Genomic DNA, 26,511 nt, shown 5'->3' on the forward strand with positions numbered 1-26,511 from the left:
CATCAATCATTAGATGTTTAAAAAGGACATGTACCACATAAACGGAAGTTGATAAATATATGCATACACAATGCTTAGCAATAATAGCTGGCTGGCTAAGGGCAGACTAGGCCCCACAGGAAAATAAACAAAATAATAGTGCAAATTTCCCAAAGAACACACAAGAAAATAGAGAAAAAGTACTTTAAATTTTTTTAAAACGAGGCCCAAGCCATCTTAAACCTATGCAAACATTTCCTTTAAAAAAAAAAAACTAAAAAGGTTAACAAATAATTGGTGACCTCTGTAACTTTTTGTCACCCAAAATCAAGTTAAAAAATGAAAGAAAAAACAGATAAGGTAAAGTGTAATACTTGAGCAAGCCCACCATCAAACAACAAACGTATCCAAAAGTTGATTCCTCAAAAAGATAACCTTGAAATTCTAGTGGAATATGGAGCAGGGCTTGTAGACAAAGAAGTGAGTGTTCCTTTCCCCCCAAAATCCAAATGAAAAGTTACGACGGGATGGACAAAGTACTAGGAGGAGCCTTCAGTACAAGAAAAGAAAGTTGCAACCTCTGTGGCACTTTCTGTTAAAAAAACGTTAAACGACATAAATGTATTTTGTTATTGTGCTAAAAACTACCTAAAGTGTCCATTCGAGTTGCACAGTTACTTGAAAATCCAATTTCAAGTTGATTTTGCTTCTTCTCAAGTAGAAGTTCTACTCTAAAATACTCTGTGACCAAGTACACCAAAGGAAATTGCACCAACTATGGAAGTGGCACCATATTAGCTTGCAGCAGCTGGAAACAAATACCCTACTGGGCACTAAGGAGAACTTAACGTGGCACATGTTGCACCATATGTAATGAGATGCCCATACACAAAAGTACTCAACGTATCTTCCAGGTGACTCCGAAACATGACAAACTATATATCATCTGAGAGCAAAGCATCACTGGTGCAACACAGATATTTCTGTATGTCTAAGATACAATGCTAAAACTGCAAACACGTAAGTGTGAGAAGGACAACACTAATGATAGGGTACAGCACCAGTCACCGATTTATAATATATCACAGCACAGTGAAACAGCAATTAAGTAGGCATCTCAATGGTACCTAATAAAAGTGGTAGGGCAATGACAGCGAAGTCCTCAGAGAGCAAATAAGAAATGATCGTCTGTGAAATTCTGATAGCAGAACTCTATTTTTTAGACAATAGGCATAAAGGGCTGCCATCTGTGTACAATATAGGATGAGGGCTGTTCTCATTTCCAAAATCACACCCAAAGATTCCTTAGAACCAATGATCATAATCTGTGCCACAAAATCTTCAAACATGTTCCATGGGCATAACAGCACACAGGAGATAGAGGTAAAGGTATGCCTCATCAGGATACACCTAGCAAAAAACCTTGCAAAATGTGAACATTTGCTGCCATTTACCTTAGTTTGCTAGTTCATGGATCAGACTGCAATCCACCCAAAAAGTGCCAACTTTGTGAAAATTGGACACCTTGGCATAGTGGTACAGATTTGCAAAACACAAGGTTTATCTTTTTTACATGTGGAATTACTCCACATGTGGATTTTATACATTTTATGTTTCGTTGCAATGTTTCCCAAACTTGTTATCTGGAAACTGAAGGTGCTACTCATCCTACCAATGGAAAGCACAATAGAAGTGGAAGTAATGCAAATGTCCTCATCCATCACCCTCTATTTCCCTATGTAACATAGCACTTCCATAGCATATACACATTAAAGCTGGGCAATACACATGGTCCCTGCAACGTACAGGGAATTTAAAAAGCAACAAATAAACTAATATTGTCCAAGAGAGACATACATCCAATGAAAAAGTCATATGTTGGGCCAGGTTCCATTCCTCGCCATAAAAACCGTAATTGTTCAGCAGTATGATCACAATCATGTACATCATGCAGCCAAAGAAGAAGAATATACCAATACACGTAACCACACTCTACCATGATTGAAATACACACAGTTTCAGAACAATGCTTTAAAGATGATGACCAAGTATCAGCAAGAAACCACAATATGACATTCACTGCCACTAAGATGAGGACCGTATGAGAAACAGCAACAACCATCATCCCAAGTCATCCTTTGCCATTTGGTGAGATGACAAGCAGTATTAGAACACCGACAGGTCTTACAGAGTGTTTACCCTGCAAGCAGGTAACACACAGGTTTTCTACAACTGCAATTCTTGGCTGGCACCTCTGGAAAATACATACTAATATCATTTTGATATGAATTTGAAGGGGGCAGGTTGGGTGTCTAATCCTAGGGCACCCCAGTACCCCTCGGAAACCAACTTTGCAATTTGCATACTATAGGTACGTGTCTGAGGTGTACTTTTGTATTCATGTGTCTTTTGAGCGTCCTCATGCTACTAAACTGTTTCCAGCTCTTTACCTGAAGCCATGCAGAAGACCATTTCCCCTTGTACAGCTATCTCACATTCGGTCTTGGCAAATAGGAGATATCAATCGGCACTAGCCCTCAGAGTTAACACACTGTCTTTACTGTTAATACTAATTGAAATATAGTAAGAATGTATTAACTTGCAACTTGCAAATGTTCAGGTAATGAAAATAGGAGAAACAAGGACAAAAGATGCAAACGTTTTATTAAAACTGTGTAAATATCTAAAAAAATATAAAGAAATAATTAGGTAGGTAGATAAAGACCCCAGGAGATAAGGATCAGCAGATAGAGTGTTTTAAGCATTAAAAAATATGCAGACACTCGGTTTATGCAGTTCCCGCTCATCCCTTTCTAGCTTCCTTAAACTACTGAAGGATTTCTTAATTGTCCCCACCCTTTTTTTACAATCAATTTGGGGTCAGTGCGGATTAACTCTTCAAAGCTATCTTTAATATATTTAAGCCACAGTATTCGAAATGCATTATCAAGGGACATACATTCTTTTAAGATCAGGTGGCTATGAGTTAGTTCTTTATTGATCCAGCACTTTAACTAAAACACAAGGGGGTGCAATGCCAGAATGTTGCTTAAATGGGGCACCCCTAATTCCTCGTGGACCACCAAATTAGACAGGCCACGCTGGACACACAACAGGCGCTTCAGGAACGTGTTCCATCCCCTCTGTAATACATTTACCAAGTTATGCCCCCAGATTTCGCTTCCGTAGCTAGCTATAGCTACATTTTTTGCTTGGTAGATTTTCAACATGGCTTCGACTGGTCTTCTACCTAGTTTAGAAGAAAAGTTGAAAATGGCTGCATTCACCCGGGCCAGGTCCCCTCTTTTTCCTATGGATTAGTGGCACCCATTTTATTTGGTCATCCAATAACACCCCTAGGTAAGAAAAGACGTCAGTGTGGGGGACTTTGGCTGGACCTACTCTAAATTGAAAACTTCTTTTAGGACGAGTCCCCACCTCCATTATGTAGGATTTCGAGTTATTAATTGATAAATCTCGTTCCGACATAAAGTTTGAGCAGGTGTCTAACAAGGGTAGCAGATCTCTAGCAGCCTTGATAAAAGAACTGCGTCGTCCGCATATAATAAAACAGGGAGGCCACGTCGCCCTGCATACGGATAATTTATCCCTGTAGCTAGTAAGGCACTATTTAGGTCATTGATATAGAGATTAGACAAAAATGGAGGTCCTGGTAGAATCTCACATTGGCCTTGGTTGCCCTATGAAGGTCCTCAAGGAAGTTGACAATATTACTATCTACCTCCATACTCCTCATGGACTGACACAGTTTAGCTCTATTCACGCAATCAAATGCGGACGACAAGTCCATGATGGCAAGATAGACAGTACCAGAACGCGCAACCCTATATTTGCTTAGTAACATGGTTAAGTTAAGGCATTAGGCCAACATTGACTGACAAGGGCAGAATCCAAACTGAACATCAGAAATTATCTTGTTGTCCTCCTCCCATATAGACAGTCGCTCTAAATGTACGCGGCCCACTACCTTGACCACTGAATCAAGAAGTGAGATCGGCCTATAGCAATAAGTGCTATTACGATCACCCTTCTTGAAGAAGAGAACTATAGTGGAGGTAGCCTTGGACTCCGGGCAACCGTTCATGGCCGCTGCCACAAGGACCGGCGCCCAGAATACTAGATCAGACTTAAAAAGATCGGGAGGTATACCATCTGGTCCTGGGGCTTTTTTGCAGGTTAACCCGGCAATACCAATCTCAACCTCTATCCGTTCAAAAATCACTACAGGGGAGTCCATATCACGGCCTGTCTGACATATTTGCTGCACCGTACTTTCAAACATAGTTTTAAAATGGAGCACCCATTCCTCCTCAGTAATATGCAAACCTACTTCACCCCCTACTTCATGCTCAAAGAGCGGTTTGTTAATAATGATCAAAACCTGCAGCTGTTCCTAAGGGTACTCGACTCAATCAACTCCCTCCAGGCCTCCTCCTTCAGGACACGTTTGGCCAATGTTATTTTGTACTCTTTGCGACACACTCTGACCAGAGATTTATCTCTCGGATTAGCATTCAAGGCCTTCCTCAGCTTTCTCGCCGCTTGGGAGCATGCTGAATCAAACCATCTAGGGGTAGATTTAGCTTCTATAAGAGCCGTTGCACTTAGGAGTTCACCGACTTTAATGAAGCTAATATTATAAGCTCTAATAATCTCACCCGGGGAGATACCTGGAGAGGTACACAGGGCTAGTTCAGTGACGCAGGATTCTCTTACTTCACGGTAAAAATAATCTGGGGAGATCTGTGACCATTTGAGCCGTTGTCTACCATCAGTTGGTCTAAGCATACCCTTGTTTACCTCGCTTCTATTTCTCAGTAAAAGGGGACCTCGCAGTATTTTAAAATGTCCATCTGAAGGGCAAAGTGTTTCAGGGTCTTAACACTGGCCAATTCCACTGCAGAGAAATCATCATGCAGTAAACACCAGAAGTGCTAACAAAATGTATGCACACCATATTTTTCTGTGACAGCTGTACTATACCTTATTTAGTCTGTCCATTGCAGCACAATTGCTTGAACAAATCACTTCATCTGGCGAATCTAGGGCAAAAACTGAAGCACAAAAACATTGCATGTTAAAGCGAAAACTTTAATTTAACTAAATGTTCAACATTTATTTTCCAATGCAGATATGTTTTGTTTCTTTCTCTCTACCTCTGCACTGTCCTCCCACTCTTCTGCCTCCTCTTTTTTTCTCTACTCCTATCACACTGTTTCACTCCTCCTTGCTCTTGAGGGTTTAATCTCTCACTATATGTATAAATAGACCAGTGATTTCACTTCATCTTTCCAATAATTAACACCCTTACTTCACCAAAATAACATTACTCATAACTTGCAAACCATGGTGATGGACACGGTGTCTTTGTGAGTTATAACATGTCTTAATTTTACTGTGTGAAACCAATCTATTTAATTTATGTGCGGTTACTCAGATCTGTGGTGGCTACATCGAGCATAAAATATAAAAACAAAATCAAAAGGTTATACTACCATAGAGAAACCTGTAGGCTGTATTGTTTTAATTACTCTCATTCTAGTAACATTTTCTGCAATATTACTAAATATTGATTGCTGCTTTGTACCACACAGGCCCAGCCACTTTTGCTAGATTAACCACTTCCTGTTTTCAATATATCTGAAGCATACCAAGTATCGAAGGAAAAAGCAAAGTAGGCAAACAATTAATTTCAGGCACAGTTTTTCCCAGTAGAGACTGGCGCCCCACAGCTGTAGGTTGTGATTACATAAAGCACAGCTTGCTCTAAAGTTGTACGACCCAAATATCTGTTCGACCCAAATATCTGTTCGACTCATTTTGTTCTGGTCTTCACCAGTAACAGGTTACGATATTCACCCATAAAGGAGTATTCGATTCAATCCAAAGGTCTGAGCCCACACCATCCAAATGTGGATTTTCAATATATTTTTTTCATCCCTCTTTTGAAGGATTTGAGAACTATTTTTTAAACAGTTGAACAATCTTCTCACTTCCCTCCTGCTAAATGTAAATCTCTGCCTAGTCAATAAATTAAACAAGCATTGAAAATGTAATCGGTCTTGCCTTTAATTAAGTTAAAGCTATTTGCTTTGCTAATGGTTTTGTATAGCGAAGCAAATGGCTTTAACTTAATAAAAGGCGAGACCTATTGCATTTTTTATGCTTGTTATTTTATGTGTTTAAGCACGGGCTATGCAGAATAACAGTGTGAGGAGAACAATAAACATCTTTAGCTTGTGTGGAAAACCTTTCTGTAAGTATTGCATAGCTTAAAGGTCTCTTTCTGCACGTGTTAACACGGGTGCAAAATAAAAGTTTCAGAGTTTTCTAATTTTAATAAATATACTTGTTTGTTGAGTGCAGCTTTAAAGGTATACTACCTGCCACCAAGGGCATTACTTGCTCACTGGCACCTTGTAAAGTCGAGACATGACACGCACTAGTTGGCTTAAAGAGGGGTGTCATGTTTGGGGTGTACACTTTGGAGGCGAGGTGAGTCAGGTAAAGTTTTGGTGCAAATAAGTACCGTAGAAAGGATGCCCTGGGCTCTGGTACAAACATGGAAAACGGGCACTGTCATGCTGGGGCAGCAGTAAAATTAGCGAGTTTAATTGCCACTTGGGGCCCAGGGCCACTGAACCTGCTGCGCCGGTGGTAGCAGCCCGTCTGAGTGATTCCGAGAGGATGGGGCGCAGGGCTGCACCACCCCTCGAGGAGGGTGGGTGTAAGCAGGTCAGAGAGGGGCCATTTGTAAGCAGGGCAGGTGAGAGATGGTGGTTGTAAGCAGGGTAGGGCAGCCCTGGTGGCCCTGCATCCAACGCACAGCGCCAGGTTTACTGACGCAGAAGAGATGCTGCAGCAGAACAGCGCCTTCCGTTGTCGGACAGATAATTGGATCTGGGAGGGGATGATGAAAAGGGAGCTGGCTGCTTTGAGGCAGGGCTTTGAGGCTGCGAATCCTGTGAACTTGTGAAAGGCTATCTGGTTTTACGTTTAAACTTATAATAACTGATGAAACCCCACCGAAAGGTAAAATAGCCATCACCGGTGTAAACATATAAACACTGAAAAAACCAAGAGGCCTTATTGATCCAGAGCCCCTGTGCAGGCGTCTCTGGAGGGCGAAAGGGCGCTGTAAGCTGCCATCGACCCTGGCTGACTTTAGCACCCCGTTCGGGACACAAGCACAGCTGTCCACATGCAGCTATTAATGTATAATTGGTCTAGTTACTGCCAGACAAGGTGATCAGGAAGGTGCAGCTAAACCTGCTCGAGCAATGTACTGTAAAAAAAAAAACATTTCTGGAGCGTCCAGGAAAGGAAGCACTTTCCTGGCTCCATTCATTAATTGTAATGCCCCTTTTCTGCAGTCTTGGCCACGGTGCCCTGCTCCACTTTAAGTACAGAAAGGTCAGTTGCCCTCGCTGCCTGCACCCTCTGACCGCTGGTGTGTGAAAGCTGCCGCCTGCTATAGCATACGCTCTAATTATGTTTTGCAAGGTACAGGTGATGGCGATTGTGCATTTAAACTTGTAGCGCAGCAAATAAAACAAAATGCTGCAAAACCATTCAACGTGCCCCCAAACAGCCGCCACTTTGATGTAATATCAGCGAAAACACCGTCCTGTGCACAAGACTCAGCAAGGCCTGCAGGCAGCCAACATAAGCTAAAGCAGAAACCATAGACCCGCAGTGCCGGCCGGGGTAATACCGTGCAATCAGCACAGTGCGACTACCCTTCAGCCCCCTAAGCACAGTTATTCGACTGGAGTACTGTCTTGGAATATTTGTTGGACACTCTCCTTACCCATAGCTGCCAAGGTTTCAGATTGCTATGTGTGACAATTTCATAATTTCAGTGTAATTATGAGTGACATTTCAACAACTATAAGTGACACTGTCTCGAAAGCAAAATCAAGCAATGAAGACAAAGGAAACATAAAGATCAGAAATAACAGACATGACAAGCTTCTCCCACCACCCACACACACATGTAGCCTGTGGTTTACTTTTAAGGTATTGGAACGTTTTTCCGACCTCAACGTTATAAGCAACGGCCTTTAACTGACTGTAGGATGTGACAAGCTGCAGAACAACTGTACTTTTCAATTTTGAAATTAAAATTATGAAGTCGCAAGCGTGACTGGAAAATCAATATTTTCGCATCAGACACAAAAGCTAATATGAGTCCTCCTACTCTCAGTTGAGCCAGTAGCGCAGCACGTCAGAAAGGTTGGACCTGGGAAATAACTGCCTTGCCTACACATTAACAATACATATCTCGGATTTCAGAATTAAAGCAGATGGAATAATTTAGCTGTTCTATCTTATGTCCGTAGCTACTGACAATCCGGGGCGATTTCCGTTCCACTATCAAAGCCGACACCCAGTTCCCACTCATACATCAAAAACATGTGCTGAAAAGAAGGAGTTCTTCGAACCCCTGCCGTAGCTGCACACTTTTCCGACCGGGCCATTAAGCAGTGTGATTAAATCAATAGCTGAGCATTGCCCCCGGGGTCTGTGGTGCGGCCGCCCGTTATTAATAACGAGTTTCACGGCCCTCTCTGCTCACGCACCCAGCACCTACCAGCAGCCAAAAAACAGGTCCTGGCTCCAGAGAACTCTTCTTTTCAAGCAACTCCATCTGAAGAGCACAGAGCGTGACCACGGAACAGAAAAGGAGATGGCCTGGAATGTGAAAACAGCAGCACAGAGGGGATGCTGTAGAGGAAGGGTCAGGCGAACGGCACAATCACCCCCTGCGGCTCTTGCTTTTACCACCATCAAATTGCCAGGTAAACTTTACAGCAACGAAATTACGGCACGGCAGGTTTTACTGTATGAAAACAAATACTGCCGCTCACTTACTGATTCAGGCGCCAGTGTGCTTGAATCGAGTTACATGGCCAGGGTGCGATCCAATCGTCATTGCAACCTCAGGCCGCGATGACAACGTGACAGCAGGACGTAACGTAGCGTGGCACGTATAACGTCAATCAGAAGGTAATGTGGGTGGAGGTGGGACTGGGAGTCTATTGATTAATTTTAGCACTAGTAGCCGCAGCTTCCAGCGCTAGTACCAGCCACTTCAGTTTAGCCATTATAGCAGCCCTACCAGCTTACCAGCCGAGGGGCTATCTATGCATATTATGCGTGACAATGCTGCTTCCCTGACAATTGCAGTTCGGGTCCGCGGTGACTTCGCAGCGCCCGAGGCCACTCAGGGGCCATGCTGATGAATGATGCTGCCCGTGAGAATTACTGTACTCCTGCTGTGTTTGTGTTACACAGCGAGCCAGAGCAGCGTAAGCAGATTGGTGTCACCCCATGATGGGGTGACACCCGGTGCGGTCCGCACCCTACGCACCCCCCCTAGTGACGCCGCTGGTCGCCTCCTAATTGAAAGACACCGTTGTATTTTGGGAAATACTCAACAAAGGGATCCGATCGGATCCCTAACCACATCACAGAACATGAATGGTATGCCCATTTTCTTGGTCTATATTGTGATGTTGGAACTATCTCACCAATCTATCATGAGAATCTCTCACTACCAGCTGGGGGATCCGATGATGCACATGAGGACTCTAAACTATTTGAACCTTTTAACCTCAAAGAAGTTGCTTCTGCTATAGCCGGGCTAGTCGCAGGAAAGGTGGCGGGTCCGGATGGCCTCCCTGGAGACCTCTTGCTACGCGAAGCAAAAGTGTGGGCTGACTTCATTCTGCTTTTAATGAACCTGATAGCTAGAGGCGATCCAGTCCCGGACTCTTGGAAGGGTGCAGAGGTAGTGGCAATATATAAAAAGGGCAATAGGGAGGATCCTTCCAACTACAGACCGATTAGATTAATCGACGTAACACAGAAGGTGGTTGGCAGGGTCCTCCTAATGAGGATAAGGTCTTGGATGGATGACGGCAACGTCCTTTCGCACTTCCAAGCAGGGTTTAGACAGAAAGTCAGCACAATGGACCAAGTGTTTAGATTTTGCATGCTACATTGGAAAGTAGTGACCATCGGGAAAGGCAGTTTATATCTAGTCTTTATCGACCTCAAGACCACATTCGATCTGGTCCCTCAAGCCAAGCTTTGGCAGGTGTTGTCTGATTTGGGCATCCCACCTATGATTCTCGATTTTACCAAGCGCCTCCATGAGGGGAATTACGCTAGAATCAGGTGGGGTAACCAAGTACAACTGACTGGAAGGGTGGCGGTGAATAGGGGGGTTCGCCAGGGTTGCATGCTGGCTCCAACTCTCTTCTCTCTCTTTGTAAATGGGATAGTAGACCATTTGAGAGAGGTTCCAACGGACCCTCTTACCCTGGCGGGGGAGAAATCCCCCACCCTCCTATTCGCCGACGACACCCTATTGGTGTCAAAAAGCCCTAGTGGTCTACAAAAATTGTTAGACAGGTTCAGTCAGCTTTACGATTTACAGGGAATTTCCATTAATACTAGTAAGACGAAATTAATGACACTGTCCCCGTCTAAACGTTTTAAGAATGGCATCACTTTGAATGGCATCACTTTGAATGGCACTTCCCTAGAAACCGTAGAGTCTTTTGACTATCTGGGCATTCGGATGAACAACTTGATGAAGTGGAATGCCCATCTGGCTAAGATGCTCCTTATTCACAAGCGGGTGGCTGGGGCAATCTTGAGAGAACAACAGCTTTCATCTAGCAGACCAATAGGCCCGGCTCTCATGGTCTACGATGGTAAAGCTTTGCCCTCAGCACTCTACGGGTCGGAATTATGGGGATTCGAGAATGTCAGCGACTTAGAGAAATCAGAAAACAAGTTTTACGGAGGTCTGATTTCTCTTACTCTTTCTACCCCTCTAACGCCACTCCGAAAGGATTTTGGGAAGCACTCCATTTCAGAGATTGTAAGATTACGCCCGCTACTTTTTTGGGTGTGTCTTGAAGGACCCCAGAACTGGCCAACTATGCTGCTGCACTGAGCGAGATTATCAGTTTAGACACCGGGAGCAAGATCAAATGGATCTGCAAATTAAAACAGTTGGTAACAGCGATAGGGTATGGAGATTCAAGGGCAAGTCAGACCCAACCAGCGAAGCAAATAATCAAGAAGGCGTACTGGGAATGGGTAAAAGGGGAGGAGACACGAAAATCCAACTGGGGGACTCTCACAGAACAGTTTCTGGAGCATAAGCCCGATGCTAGATTTGAATACTATCTCGATTAGATACAATCTCCACGAGATAGAATGCTATACATGAAGCTCAGGTTAGGAATTCTCCCTGTTAATGAGTTGGTAGCGGGCTGGAGAAGCAATAGTTTATTTTCTGTGAGATGCCCCGGTTGTCAGGCGCCCTCAAAATCTATCCCCCATTTCCTCTTTGCTTGTCCCGCATATAGGGCTGCCAGGAGGAAATGGCTTAAACCCACTTGTAAAAATCTGGGGTTAATGTATTACAGGGTAGCATTACACACATTTAAAACAGATCCTTCTTCTCTCAGTATGACCTGTGCGGTAGCCAAATACTTGGGCAGTGCCTGGTTGATACGTACTAAGCTGCTAAAACACAACAAGAGTTAGTGATTCAAGGGTCCCAAATCTGTATTATTGCGCCCGTTATATGATATGTTTTTTTGTATATACTGTAATAATTTTTTTTATGACTTTTTAGATAAATTATTATTGTCATTAGTTGTATGTAACAATGGTTTTCTTTGATTGCTAACTCACGTTTGTACATTTATGATATTTTTATATCGAGTAAAGTACATACAGTAAAAAACGGTATGGGCCTAACAGTGGGTCCCTAAGAGCAGACAGCAACATCCAACAGTGGTATTCCAACCAAAAACCCCAACGGCTCTATGGGACCCAAAGGCATGCCAGAGGGAAACAGAAGAGCACCGAAAATTTGCAACAAAGCCTCCGATAACTGCTGTGGAGTTGACAATGGCCTGGGAAACTTGAAGTGTGCCAGGACCAATTGCGGAACCAGGACACTTATTAGAAGAGTCAAGGGACAGGGCCGAAATTGTTGTCAGGATGAACCACAAAAGTCACTAAATAAACCTGTGCTCAATACTTTGGTTGCTTGGCCCAAAGTTGTCAGGTTTAACTTAGAAGCAATATTTAAAGTATGTACGTAGTACTGAAACCATAATTATGTGAAAACACACCACAAGAAAAATCTCAAACTAATTGTGTAAAAGAGAGCATATTTTAATACACAAAATTACACCAACATGACAAAAATCGAATCAGGAGAACCGGAAATATAAATCTTTAAGTTTTAGAGTGAAAAATAAAACCAAAAAGAAGAACGTGCCAACCACAGTTATCTGGTCGCACTAGTCGAGCTCAAAGTAAAAAATGCAGGCTCAGCGCAATGGGCCGAGGCTTGGATATAAGGACCAGCCATTTTTATGGGGGAACTCGTCATCGATGAGTTGTAAGAGGGACAGGCTGCAGGCTGGATTCAAAGTAGGACTCGGTAACGGCAGGCTGCAGAAAAGTGAGGTCTAAGTGCGCTCATTGATGTTGTTTAGAAAACTCCAAGGGTGCAAATTCTGAAGCTTGTGGCCAGGAATGCCTTAATGCTAACAGGTTACTGCTCAGCGTCTGTCCTAATGAAGCTTAGCACATTCAGATTTAGACACTTTTCTGAGAGTCAGATTTCCTTCAGCGGGTCAAACGAGTAATTTCAATCTGACCTGCAATTCAATATCAACGCCTTTAGCTCGACATTGGTTCCAATCTCCTGCTGGTTCTCTAGAGCAAAAATTGGCAAAAAGTTTCCAAGTCACAGCTTTTGCAGGTTGGGTAGGAGGAGTACACTCCAACACTAGCCCTTTACCCACTGTAAGGGAGCAATACACATAACACTCAGGGGCAGTCATTAATGGGCATGTGGCACAGGACACTGGCAGTAGAGCCTTTCAGGTTTAGGCAAGAAAATGACTAATTTCAAAAAGTGTAATTTCCAAAACAGCAATATAAAATTTAATTTTACCCTTACGTTAGAATTTAAATTACTATGAAAATGAGTCCTTGAACTATTTTTCTAGCTACTTCCAAACTGCAGTTCAGCATTCTACGGTGTTATGCTCATTATAATGTGTTATAATGTAACCCAGTGTCTCTCTATTGGAGGGCCAGCCTTGTCACACTGAAAAACAACTTTGAAGGTTTATCACTTCTAGAACATGTGCAGTCTTAAATATTTATGTCCTATGTTTTAAATACAATACACCCAACCTATGGGCATTTAGGGCCTTCCTTAGGGGTGACTTATAGGTACAAAAAAGGGAGGTTTGGGCCTAGCAAAAGGTTTATTTTGCCAGGCCAAAATAGCAGTTTAAAAGTGAACACAAAGGCCAGGCCTGCGGACATGTTTTATAGGGCTGCTTTAGTAGGGGGCACATTGAGTGATGCCACCCCTTTGTAGCATTTAATTTGCAGGCCCTAAGTACAAACAGCACCATATACTATGGAGTAATAAGCAAATTTAATGTGCCAGTTAGGTATTCATATATATCACAACTAGTGCTTGAGTAGCTATTAACCTAAGCTACAATTCTTTGTACAGGTCAACCAAGGGATAAAGCAAGATATTGGAGACATTGCTTTACCCACAACTTATCGTAGCATGCTTCATCTTTGGCATACCCCCACACTAGAGTAGGAAAATACCATTCTGGGGGCTCATCTTTAAAGGGAGTTCCTAGATACTCTTTACTAACACAATAGCAGGGGTTCAGTTTAAAAGTAAAAATACCCACGAGCAGTGCTTTAAATGGCCGGTACTCACCGGTACTGAGTACCGGCACTTCTTCATTTTCTCCCCTTGAGTACCGGCACTTTTTTCTAGGAGAAAGAGAGTACCGGTACTCATGGGGATCTGACTTTAACCGAGGCAGCGCGCTCCCTTTATCCCTCAAGTTATACTAGGGCAGCACCTTTCAAGCACTGCACGGAATCAATCTATGGAGCTCGTCACCAGGACCCAGCGTGAGCTGCTTTGTAAATCAGAGCAGGGGTGTGTCTGCTGAGTCATTTGCTTATCCAAAGATCTTTCACAGTGGGCGCTAAGAGGGGGCTGTAAAATCTAATGGCTGGCGGTGGGAGGCACTATTCAGGACATAACAAAAGAACGTATGGGAAGGCTTTTACAGTCGCCACACATCTGAATTGCTTTCTTGCACACTTCCACTTCCACACTCGCTGATTCCTATTTCATCGACCTTGGACAGACCTTAAGACCAATCAAAACTGTGGAGATTGGCACCTGGTTCCCCAGTACAGACGTTGTCAGCTCTGGCCCTAACTCCGGTTTACAAATGTTCCAGGAGAGTCTTGTTTATTTATTTTATGCGTTTTTATATAGCGCGGACCTTACCCGAAGGTGTCAGAGCGCTTCACAATAGGAACAGTAATGATACATGAGGAGAAAATTACAAGTAAGCAAATTACAAAAGCAAACGTTAAGTTACATGAGGCGAAAGTGACAATTGTGAGCAAACAAAATACAAGAGGTAGCAAACGATACATTACAGGAGGAAAAAGTGATATGTGTGCAGGTTACAAAAGCATACTAAGTACAAGTAGAGGTATAGTACTGCAATAAATGGCAGACACTCCAGTACAAGAACAAACGTTACATGAGGCAATGGTGGTACTTGCGCAAGTATCTAAAGCAAACAAAATGTAAGAGGTAGCAAACAGTATGTTACAAGAGAAAAGTGACGTGTGTATGTTACAAAAGAGTACCAGTACTGGACAGATGGCTCAGTGGGCTGTAGGCCACCGGTTCGATTTAAGGCAGACTGAAGCAGTTTGTAATCCTTAGATGTTTGATAAAATGCATGCAGATTTCGTGCATACAACCTTGGCACGGTCAAAAAGCTAACCCCGCCCCATGTTCCCCCTTAGCCCTGCCCTAAACTCCGCCCACTACTACTTTTGGTGAGTACCTGCACTTATTTTTTTCCATTTAAAGCACTGCCAACGGGTATACCAAAAGAATTTCCTTTTGTTTATGGGTACCCTTGGTATGTTAAAAAAACTAGTTAGTGGATAACTATGAAGAGCAATGATGCACCTATCCACATATAGTCGGCAAAGTTTGGACCGGTTTCTATGTCTCTACAGGTCAACCATCTTCTTGGGGGCCTGGTAACTCCCTGTCTAACTAGTACATACATTCCACGCATGTAAAAGAGGTTTAAGACCTGTCTTTTGTAGCCCAGCAAGGGCACCTGCAGGTGATGATTCCATGACACAGAAAAAAGAATACACTAAAAATCATAGAAAACTATGTATTACCATTGGTAACAACTGCCAACTCTTGTTGATGATGTGTAACCCACATAAAAAACTCACAGCATACTACCCCCACTCATAGAAAGCAAATCAACAAGCATAGTCTGTGTTTCTTGTGTCTAAGTTCATACTGTAAGACATGCAAGTGAGGAAATTCATTCATACCTTGCTTATTCCATTTCTTACCCTATTCCTGGGTACTTATGGACATCATGGTCATGAAAGGAGGCACTTCCCCTGTGGTCACACTCCGATCATTCAATGACTAAATATCAATACATCTATTTTTTTGTGATGGTAAATAGTGAGGTTCTCCTATGCTTAGGTGAAGACATCAAAGCTTGTAATTGTTAGGGACGGTTTACTAATGAACTAATGTACGTGATGCACTTCACCTTGTTGAATTTCAGGACAGAGATGTTTTTGAAACAGAAAGAGATGGACAACTATATTAGAGGACTTTTAAACACACACCATGGAAATGAACGTTCACTAACAAACATTTTTTGAATAGCGTGTCTATTAAATGGTACCGGCCGGCATTATCTATATATTGAGGCACTATATTTTAATCACTGCATACAAACGGACAAAGACAACATAAATTGCTAGTATTACTACAAAAATATAGATGCTTCTATCTTAGTTAAAAGACATAGATGCATACAGCGATTTTCTGAGGATCGTTTAAAATCCTTGGAAAATATTCTAAACCACAGAAAGTTGAGTGTGTGAAAAAATCCTTACTTCATCAAGGAGGAGTTGCAGCCTGGCAAACCTAGATTACCCCAAACTGCATCTGGCGGATGCCAACTTTCATAAGTAGTCTTAATTAAAGGGAATTGCCATACAGACACATTCATTTACAGGGCTTGTGACAGATGGCGAAAGTTCTTGGGATTTGTAGTTTGTGAGAAGCGGGCTGAAGTTGCGCTGAATAAAGTAACAGTACTTTTAAAGCAATGTTTACACTACAGGTTTGAGAGGACTAATACAGAAGGAACAAACCAAATCTTGGAGCGTTTGAATCTCTAAGAGGTGGACATGTCTGTAACATGGGTGAGTACATAGAAAACGCAATGATTGTCACAACAGTGGTTAGTTTACCTAGGGTACCCACAAATAAAAGGAAATCTTTAAGGTACACCCTCAGGTATTTTTACTCTTTACCTTGACTCCTGCTACCTGCTATGAAGAGGGCGAGGGTAAGAAAGGAGAATGGGCTGCCCCATGCCTGGAGGGACCCCAAGAAGAAGGGCCGATTTTAAATACACTAAAGGCATCCTCACTCATCAAAGACCTTTCGACTCCTACAAAATCCATTGTGAGAGGAACACTGATTGGTTTAATCCAGGCTGCGCCAGGAGCTCCTGACGCGCCACCTGAATCAAGAACAGGCCAACCACTTGAACCCTTGGTCACAGTAGTGACAGGAAGAGAAGATTCAAACTCCAAGTATTTGCAACAACTCAAGTAGGGGCACTATTGTTACAGACAGTTCTTCTTTAATTTCAACTGTGAAACAGAGCCTCCTTCCTCGCCAGGGGTACAGGAAACCTCAGAACAAACCTCCTCCATATTGGAGTCAGATTTTGTTTCCCTGTGGTTTTCAAGCAGTCCCGGAAGAAAGAGGGAAGGACGAGGTGAGACAAAAGAGGAACTCAGCACTACGGGTTGGATGATAAAAGTAACACTATAATTGCATCTTCAGGCATTGTGTCTAACCGATCTCCCAAATATCCAACAGAAAACATCTTGACCCAATACTGGGGGGAACCAGAAGTGCCACACTCCGAGTCCGATAGCAGAGGGCCTGACACGTGGCCAGAACAAGAGCGGCATGACTCATTAAAAACTTCTTGTATTAGGTACCCAGAGGCCCAAAGTGTGCACCGAATCCGTCCCAAGGATTCGGATGGCCTAGATACAGGTAGGCTGTGGTCGTCCCTACTGAATACTATGCAGTTGTCCATCAAGGCAATGCAATTTCACTCGGACAAAATGGATATAAAACTAACTATTCTTAATTCAGTTGCTAATCACGTTGCTAATATTGACCACAGACTTACAAACGTGGCTGAAATGAGGAGGGAACACAATTAACGCAAGCACACTGTACCTGCTACACCATAGTGGACAAACTGTCCACACTCCCTGTAGCAATGGGGGATCTGGCGAGCGACATTAGGAACCTAACGAACACTGTGAGGACAAACCCCCAAGAAACCTTAAAAAAAGATAATATGGAGGTAATAACCAGTGGAGAAACAGCCCCTCAGGATAAGGGTATGGGTACTTCCCATTTAAAAGCTCACACCAAGAAGGACGGATCTACCATTTGCTCAAGTCCACGCCGGCTTAATACATCAATTGCCACTAAGAGCCAGCTAATAGAGTTATCCTGGGCGGAAAGGTTAACCAGGGATGGTAACAAAGTAAAAGAAGTAAGCATCAACTCAGAACAAAGTTATCGCATTCAGCAGCCAGAAGGGGAACCATTGATAACACAAGCCCCTAACATCCAAGGCGTGGAGAATGGGCAAGGCAAGGAGAAGCGGACCCAAACCGCAAGAAAACGAGGAAAGGGAGAAATAGGAAGATGAACATAATGGAATACTTTCCTCTAAACAGACCAGATTCAGGGACAATATGCTCGGTTGATATTGCTACTTCTGATCCCTCATCGCTAAAGATGGAAAACAAAACGGACCATTCAACCATGAAAACTTCCCAGAAGACGCCCCCGAGTTATCCAGGGAGATGCCTGAATCAGAGGTGGAAGCTCCCGTTGTAGAACGACCCAAGCAAAATCATTTCATGGGATGCAAATGCATCGCAGGAGACCAGCAGTGGAAGTTCCCAGAGTAGGAGAGCCCAAGCAAAACTGCTCTACGGAAAGAAAAAGTACACCGATTGACAGTAACAGCAACCTGCATATCTAACAACACACTGCCACACTCGCTTGTTGGACAACAGCAGGCCGTTGTGGGCACAGCCGACGGCATCGATCCCCCCCACCATTAGGCAAGTAAAACCAGACACAACATTTCCACATTAATACCATGAATCAGAAGAGCCAGGTAATTTTACTCATTCCTGAATTCAAATCGAGAGGCCAGGGGGATACCCTTAATAGAGGGAACATCTTGCGTTTGATTCAATCAATCAGGAGCTTGGCAGACATCAATTCAGCGTATCTTGAAGGAATTGAGTTCAAAACCAATGAAGAACTTTCAAGAAGAGAGATGACCAAGGCAACTTGGGCCTCAGAGGAAACAACAAGGAGGATCCTCGCGGAGGGTGCCTGATAGAATAGGGGGTCTCTGGTTGGCACAGGTAGGTACTTGTGACAAGCAGGGACCCTCTCCTCTAGTCAGGGCAAGGGAATTACCCTCTCAAAATAACCCCTGCTCACCCTCTAGGTTGCGTGAGCAGTCAAGGCTTATTTCAGAGGCAATGTAAGTTAAGCAGTTGTGACCACATACAGTAACCCAGTGACAACACTACAAATGGACACCACACAAGGTTTTATATCAAAAATACATATACTTTATATAGAGTTACCACAAGACCAATAAACGACAAAAAGAATCCACAGTAATATTAAACTTCAATAGTTCTGGTTAAAAAGGTATAAATCAAAGTTCTGTGCGAGTCGGTAGCCTTGTCCGGCTACAGCGTGTTGAAAGAACAGATAGTCTAACAAATCCAGGGGACCGCGGCGGTCCAGGCCCACTCAAATGTCGACAGACTCAAACACAGTACGTTTTCCTTGGGGCGGCCGGCACGGATGTGCGAGCCGGTTCCGGGGATAGTCGCGGTGTACAAAAAGAAAGCGCTGAAGGTCCCGGTGTCCCTTCCATCGCGGTGCAGGCTACGGCTCATTGACGGCGTCGATGAGCTCAGAGCTTGCATTGTTCAGGGCGGACGTTGCTCGTTGCGGTGCTTCCAGCTTTACGGTGCGGCGTTTGAGCCGGAGTTCGGGAGCTGGCGTCGATCAGTCCGGACAGCCGTGCGATTCGGGCTGTGCGTTGCAAACAGTGCGAGGCGGTGCTCAACTCCGGTGCGGTCACAGGAGTCGAAGTCAGCAGCAGTGACGCGTCGGTCAGACCAGTTCGATTCGGTGTAGCGAGGCGTTGCACGTTGCGGTGTCCTTCCAGTCGCGGTGCAGGCTACGGCTCGTTGACGGCGTCGGTGAGTGCAAAGCTTGCGTTGTTCGAGGCGGACGTTGCTCAGTGTGGTGCCAACAGGACACCGGGCCGGTCGGGAGAGTCGTCACAGCTCCCTACCTCTGTAGCCACTTGTTTCCAGCAGCAATTCACAAAGGCTGGTGAAGTCCACTGGGCCTGGGACTTCGGTCAGGGGGAAAGCTCTCTTCCAAGCCCTTGGAGATCTTTTGCACAAGTTGAAAATAAAAGTAAAGTCCACCAAGTCTTTCCTCCTCGCTAGGCAATTCAGGCAACCACTGCAGGCCAATCCCCCAAGCAGCACTTCAGCTTGGAATAGCCTCTCCTCGGTTTCTTCCCGTTTCTTCTCCTCAGCAGAGGTTTCGCCTTGTCAGTTCCAGGAGTGATCTAATTTCATGGGATCAGGGTCCCAATACTTATACCCCAAAATCCTTAGTTCTCTCAGGGGAGAGGGGCCTGTGCCCAGTCCAAACCAGTTCCTGAGCACTCTGTTTACCAGACTGCTCCTTTCCTTTCACCATGCAGGGCAGGAACATCAGACGCCCCACAAGGGGTGGAGCCAGTATTGTGGAAGGCAAATACAGTCCTGGAGTACATTGCTCACAGTCTTCCTTCTCTTCTTTCCATGTGCAGGGCAGAGACATCAGATACACCACAGGGGGTGGAGCCGGCATTGTAGAGGGAAGGCCCAGCCCTATTAAGGTACCAGGTGCAACTCCTCCCTCCCATCTAGTTGCTGATCTCGCTATTCACCACCGGGTGGCTCCAGCCTGTCTCCTGGAATCCCCCAGTCCTGTCACTTCGCAAAACCAGACAAAGGAATACACAACCTTAGCATAGGCGGGCTGTAACGGGGTGGACGGGGGAACTCCAGGCTTACCTGTCTCGCCTCTCTTTGATCAGTGTACAGGGGATTGGAGAGACACCGGCATCCAGGAAGGCACGGACACGGAAGACCAAGGCGAACCCTGTTACTTTAATTGGGCAGAGCTGGTACCCGATGACATCACAGGAGACGCCCTCTCTCGCCAGGTAAAGGCCGCCCAGGACTCCACACAGGTGTGTTTTACACCCGGAGGTGAGCGGAGTTGGAAGGAGGACGTGAGCGGAGAAGAGCGGAGTCGGAAGGAGGAGGACGAGTACGGAGGAGAGCAGAGAGGAAGAGCGACGACGGAGGAGAGGCGGGAGCAGAGGAGGGATATCGAAGGAGGAGTGGAGCGGAGTCAGGACGAGACGGAGAGAGAGCAGCGGAGGAAAGGGACGGAGGCAAGAGCCGAGGAGAAAGAAAGGAGGAGAACCAAGGCGGCAGACCGAGACGAGGACGGAGAGAAGAGCTCCAGCAAGCCAGGTGGCCAACAGGAAAACGCTTCGCCCAGCCACACTTCATCGAGGGAAGTGTGGCTACCGGAGGTACGGTCACGTCTTTCGGGTTGGGCGGGTTTTAAGTGGGTCAAACCACCTTAAACGTTCCTTACACCTATCCAGTGCACTTCCCCCCCCCTCACTTCTCCCTGCACTGCGAGGCATAACCTGATCCTTGTGCACGTGTGTACCCTCACTCCCTCCCCTGTGAGACCAGACAGGACAGAGTCTAATACTGCGTTGTTTCATTTTCTTTTCTGCACGGACGATACGCCTCGTCGACGTGGAGGGGAGAACTACCAGTCCCAGAAGGCCTCGGGACGCAAGGCGAAACACCATTGATAAACGCCAGCAAAGACTGTCCGAGGAAACCGAGACCCCCTTGCCCTATTACCGAAAGACTATTCACCGGAAACGCACTTTTAAATCAATAAAGCCTGCCTTGCCCAGAGCACCAGTGTCTGTCAGTCTATTTGAAGAGACAATATCCCCGGTCCCTCCCGCTACTATAAGTCGGGGACAACCCGAGGTGCCACACGGGCTGAAATGGTTAGGCAAGCAAATACCTACTTTCTAAAAGTGGTATTTGCAAACACAGAATATTAAAATAAACTATACTAAAATATGTATTTTATTATTCTGAGTCCAGGCATACTAAACTTGAATCTCTACCATGTTCTCTGAGTCTGCTAGGATTATAAACATGTAACAATCCAGCAGCCCAGTCTCGCCTATGGAGAACAGATAGCCTTGCGATAGTGAAGAACAAAGATGGCTGTAATTCACTATCAGGACATGCCGCACACATCAGGGCTTGTCCTACCTTATACTTAAATGCACCCTGCCCTCTGGCCTACAATAGGGGTGACTAATATGAAGAAAAGGGACGGTAGTGACTGGCAAGTGGGTGCACTTGCCCAGTCAGCATGACAGCACGAGACTGCACGCAGGCTCTGCAATAGCAGACCTTAGACACAATTTACAAGGCCGCTTCTGTGGGTGGCACAACCAGTGCTACAAGTCCACTAGCAGCATTTGGATTTACACACCCCGGGCACACTCAGTGCACGGTACTAGGGTCTGACAAGTAAACCAAATATCCAATCAGGGAACCACTAATCAATACATCAATTTACAGTAGGGAGAGCATATGCACTTTAGCACTGGTCAGCAGTGGTAGAGTGCCCAGAGTCATAAAATAGCCAACAACAGGTCAGAAAAAATATAGGAGGAAGGCAAAAAGTTCTGGGATGACCCTGCAAAAAGGGCCGAGTCCAACAGTGCCCATTTAAAAGCCTGGGGAATCAAAATACTGTTACACCAACAACCGGGCTATCCGGACCCTCTTATATCCAACAGGCCGGTTTATTCAGACTATCAACATCCCAGGAGCGTCCAATCAATCCTCAAAGGGGCACGCAGCACGGACGTGCATCCATTGGGAGGGAAAAGCCAGGATGAAGAATCCCCACAGGATGACTAGACTTGAATAGCTAGAACAATAAACCCTCAAGGAGAGTGCACTTGACATAGCTACACTAAATCCCCCGAGGGTGCCCCACAACTTCGAATATGCTTGTGGAATGTAAATGGCCTGGGAAACAAGGTATAGGACACAGAATTTCTCTCTTAAATCCAAGGCTAATTCTAATGCAGGAGACGTGGTTGGAAGAACATCAGCACTTACTTGGCTATAAAACCCATCACCTCCCCGCAACCAAAGGAGCCAAATTTGGCCACCTGAAGAGTGGCCTATCTATTTAATCGTCAATCAGCACCATAAAAGGGACAAGAGAAGTTGACTCCATTCTAACCCCAACAACCCCAACAAACTGGCTCAAAATTCTTGCATTGGACACAGAGGAGGGCAACGCTAAACAACAAATTATAGTGCTAAACGTTTATATCCACCCAAGAGACAAAGCCAGAGGAGTTAAAATGGTGGGCACGGAAATAACAAAGTTACTCTCGGAAGCCTCAACAACTAACCTTGAACTGGATGGAGATTTCAACATGCATCTATTAGGACCACAATCAAGGGACAACGAGCTGGAGGAACAACTTACGGCAGGGAAGATTCCCATCCAGGTACAGGGCAAAAAGATAAATCTGTCAGCTCAGTCCAGGAACTGTATACAGGATATGGAGCACTTGAGCCTTGTGGTACTTAATGGCCGTTTTCCGGAAGATCATCCGTCTCCAGCAACTTATTATAAAGCTATGGCAAGCTCTACACGTTGGTTACTCTGCAACTGTTTAGCAGGATTTCTAGTTTCAGGATTGGAACAAAAGAACACAGCGATCACCAGCCCCGGGAAATTTCGATATGTATAAAGGAGAGGCCCCTGAACTTCCCAGTGGGGGATCTAGCAACTATTTACACCATGAACTTCAGAAGGCTCAACTGCAAAACCAGCCAATAAGACAACCTGCAAACCATAGATAAGTTAATTGGGGAAATCCAAGCAGAGGCACATAGTAATGCGAAAGTCCGCTGAGAAACATTGACCAAACAACTAGGGGAACAGTACGCCAAAAAATCAGGAGGCCCTATTCCAGGCAGGGGACCACCCAACACCCAGATTGTAAGATCGCGATCAGGAAACCAACTTAACCATCTACCAATCTCCAATATATCAAACTGAGTGCCCTCAACAAAGATAAAAACAAAACTTTAGGAAAGCTAAGACAAAGGAGAAACGAAACTATCCTACAAAAAAACCTTGCGCAGTTAAAACCAACAAAGAAAAAATGACCTGGCAAGCAAAAAGGGTAGCAGAAGATACTCTGTGGGCTAAGCTTTTGTATGACGCAAAGACAAATCAAAGAGCAAAATTCTGACGAACAATAAACAACGTGCAGAATATCAATTCCCACCTAACAGAGGAAACCTGGGCAGGCCACCTTCTGGAACACTTCAACTCAAAAGGGGAAAGCACCACTGCAGCCCCAATCGGGTCAGGTCAGCCCGACAAGCTGACCTGACCCCATTGGGTCAGCCCATGGAAGCCCTAGCAGGAGGTCAACAAAAGATCTGCATTTCACAACTTTGCAGATTAAAAACCGCATAACCAAAGGTAGGCCAGAGGGGGCACCTGGCCCCAACGTCATCCCCCCAACATTATTCAAAACTGACCCGAACTACTGGGCGACCGCATTACTATTAGTGTTTAATACCATAGGAGAAGAACAATGCCTAAGATGGCCCCCTGGTAGGAGCTCCTGTGAAGAGCTCCCAGTGCTTGGGACCCCGCTTCGGGCCTTATCCCGGTTAGCACCCATCAGAAGCAGAAAGAAAAGTAACTGGAACAATAAACAAGTAACAGGATACTACAAGTAACTGGATTGCTGACCTGATCGACGGCGGAGCTTGGAGCCTGGGGAGCACCGCGACCTGCCACTGGACACATCGCGACGCCGAGACCGGACGCCGGGAGACTGCAGTCAGAGCGGGCTGAAGAGTCAGGCTGGGTTGATGCTGGGTGTCTGCAAAGCCCCGCGACCTTGCCTCTGGACTTTCCCCCGTCGCGTCGCCGGGACTGGGCGGCTGGGGCTCCGGGAACCTGCGGAGTGCACCGTGCTACCTGCACTGCGGATTGCCTGGTGTTCGGCACACATCACAGAAGAGGACTCGCAGCGGCACTGGGGAGGTGAGTGAGGCCCCCCGCCCCCGACCGCTCCAAGGCAGAGGCGCGAGTTGGTGCGCCGGCTGCTGCGACTGGCGGCGACTGGCGGGGAATTGCAGAGAGGAGCTGCCCGCATCACATCATAATAATTGCGGCGCCCTCGGTGGACCGGGAGACCCCCCCCCACCCCCGCCCGCCCCGCGGCAGTGACGTGGGCTGCTGTGTTGGTGAAGCAGGGATTACTGGGGAAGCACCCAAGCAGTATCGCCAGCTCAACAGCAGGGGAAGCGTGAAGGCATTGACGGCATTGAGGGCTGTGAGAGGGCCCCCCCTCTCGTTCCCCGCTCCCAGTTCCTCAGCAGATGGGGGCTGGTGTACCGGTGCTGCGATCAGCCTGCACCTCAGACCTTGGACGCGGCACACCAACCGGACCAGGTGGGATCAGCAGGGACGCCTGATAAGGGGAGCCTGACACCGGAGGCTGAAGTGACAGAGTCAACGGAGGGCTGAGAGAGGGACCCCCCCCAGCCCTGTATACAATTAGGGGCAACAGCATATGGACAATCCCGGCTGGCAAACTCAGCATACACGCGGTGCAGCTGGTATATAAGGTATATATTCCACCCCTCCCGCCTACCCACATTTTAAACTATCTCCATTGTTCAAAATGGCTGGGGCCATAAAACTGTAGTAATAAATCCTACCGACGCCCCTGATGCCCACGAGGCCCTGCAGCTCAACTCCTCCACACAAGTTCACCAGAAGTAGAGATAAGCCTCCCTCTCAGCATGCTATGAGCAGTGCCTGCACTAACGGAAAGTGAAACAGCCCTTCCCTGTGCTCAAAGGAAGAGCAGCAGACAGAGGACCAATATCTCTATCTCCTCTAGCGGTTCGGCCATCTTGGACTGTCTATCCTTATCCTTGGCGACCATCATGGACTAGTCATCCCCCACGTTTAAATGTCTGCCTTATTACAGTGGTACTTTTTGGAGATGCCTATTTGTATCTTGCACACCTCACTTTTTAGTCACCTGTAATGTACCGACGTTACCCCAGACCTTGCATTATTTGCTTACACGCAAGATTATGATAGGGTGTCTGCCTTTTACGGTGATATTATATGGCTATAATCCTAATGATAGGGTGTCTGCCTTTTACGGTGTGATTATATGTCCTTTTTCTTAATGGTATACTGCACGTCCCACTTTTTCTGCACCTCTATACACCAATTGCTACCTCATATATTTTGGTTGCTCACTATTGTCACTTTAGATCTCATGTAATTTTTAGGTTGCAATTGTATTTTGCTACTGATTCATATACCTCACTTATTTTGACTACTCACTATTGTTTATAGCACATAACGTTTGTTGCAACTCTATCTTGCTACTGACTCATGTACCTCATTTATTTTGAAACACTCTTCTTTGACGTTTCACTATTGTCTCTTTTGACTCAGGCACTTTACTATCTGCATCAGTATTTCAGTCCAATATACCATCAGTGCTAAACCTATATTTTATGTTGTACCTGTGTGACCCACGATGACCTCACTGTAATGCTCCGAATAATTGCACATTTTGACCTGCCACACTTATGTAACCTGCCCCCATTTCAAGCTTCATTCCTTTAGACACCGATTACTACCTCATATACTCTGGCTGCTCATCAATGTCAATATTGTTATATGCGATTGTGTATTAGCTTAAGTGTTTGTATTCTGCTCCCGTATATCATTATTGTGCATCCTACACCTGTGCAACCCGTACCCACTACAGATCCTACCCCTATCTGCATTGACTACTACAGCATACACTTTAGCTGTCCACTAGGGTCACAATTATTCCATGCAACCGGCGATTACTGGACACCCTCCCACAACTGCCGACTACAACACCCCAACATGGAGCTCATCGGCAAGCACACATACAGAATCAACTACCCACCCGCACTCACCAAAAAAGCAGCTAAACGCTTTAAACACAACTTACTGAGGTCTCACCCTGAAACACCCTTTGCAGACACCTA

The 26,511-nt window shown here is 45.3% G+C and overlaps 1 protein-coding gene across 1 annotated transcript in view; it reads right to left on the reverse strand.

Moving 5' to 3' along the window:
* ZPBP (zona pellucida binding protein) overlaps nt 1-26,511 on the reverse strand; it is a 787,854-nt gene that overhangs the window by 380,254 nt on the left and 381,089 nt on the right. The window contains exon 6 of the mRNA XM_078685833.1: nt 4,984-5,054. Within this exon, the coding sequence (XP_078541959.1) occupies nt 4,984-5,054 (71 nt within the window). The remainder of the gene's footprint in view (nt 1-4,983; nt 5,055-26,511) is intronic.

The sequence above is a fragment of the Lissotriton helveticus genome, chromosome 4_1 (genome assembly GCF_964261635.1).
Source record: "Lissotriton helveticus chromosome 4_1, aLisHel1.1, whole genome shotgun sequence".
Lineage (NCBI taxonomy): Eukaryota > Metazoa > Chordata > Amphibia > Caudata > Salamandridae > Lissotriton > Lissotriton helveticus.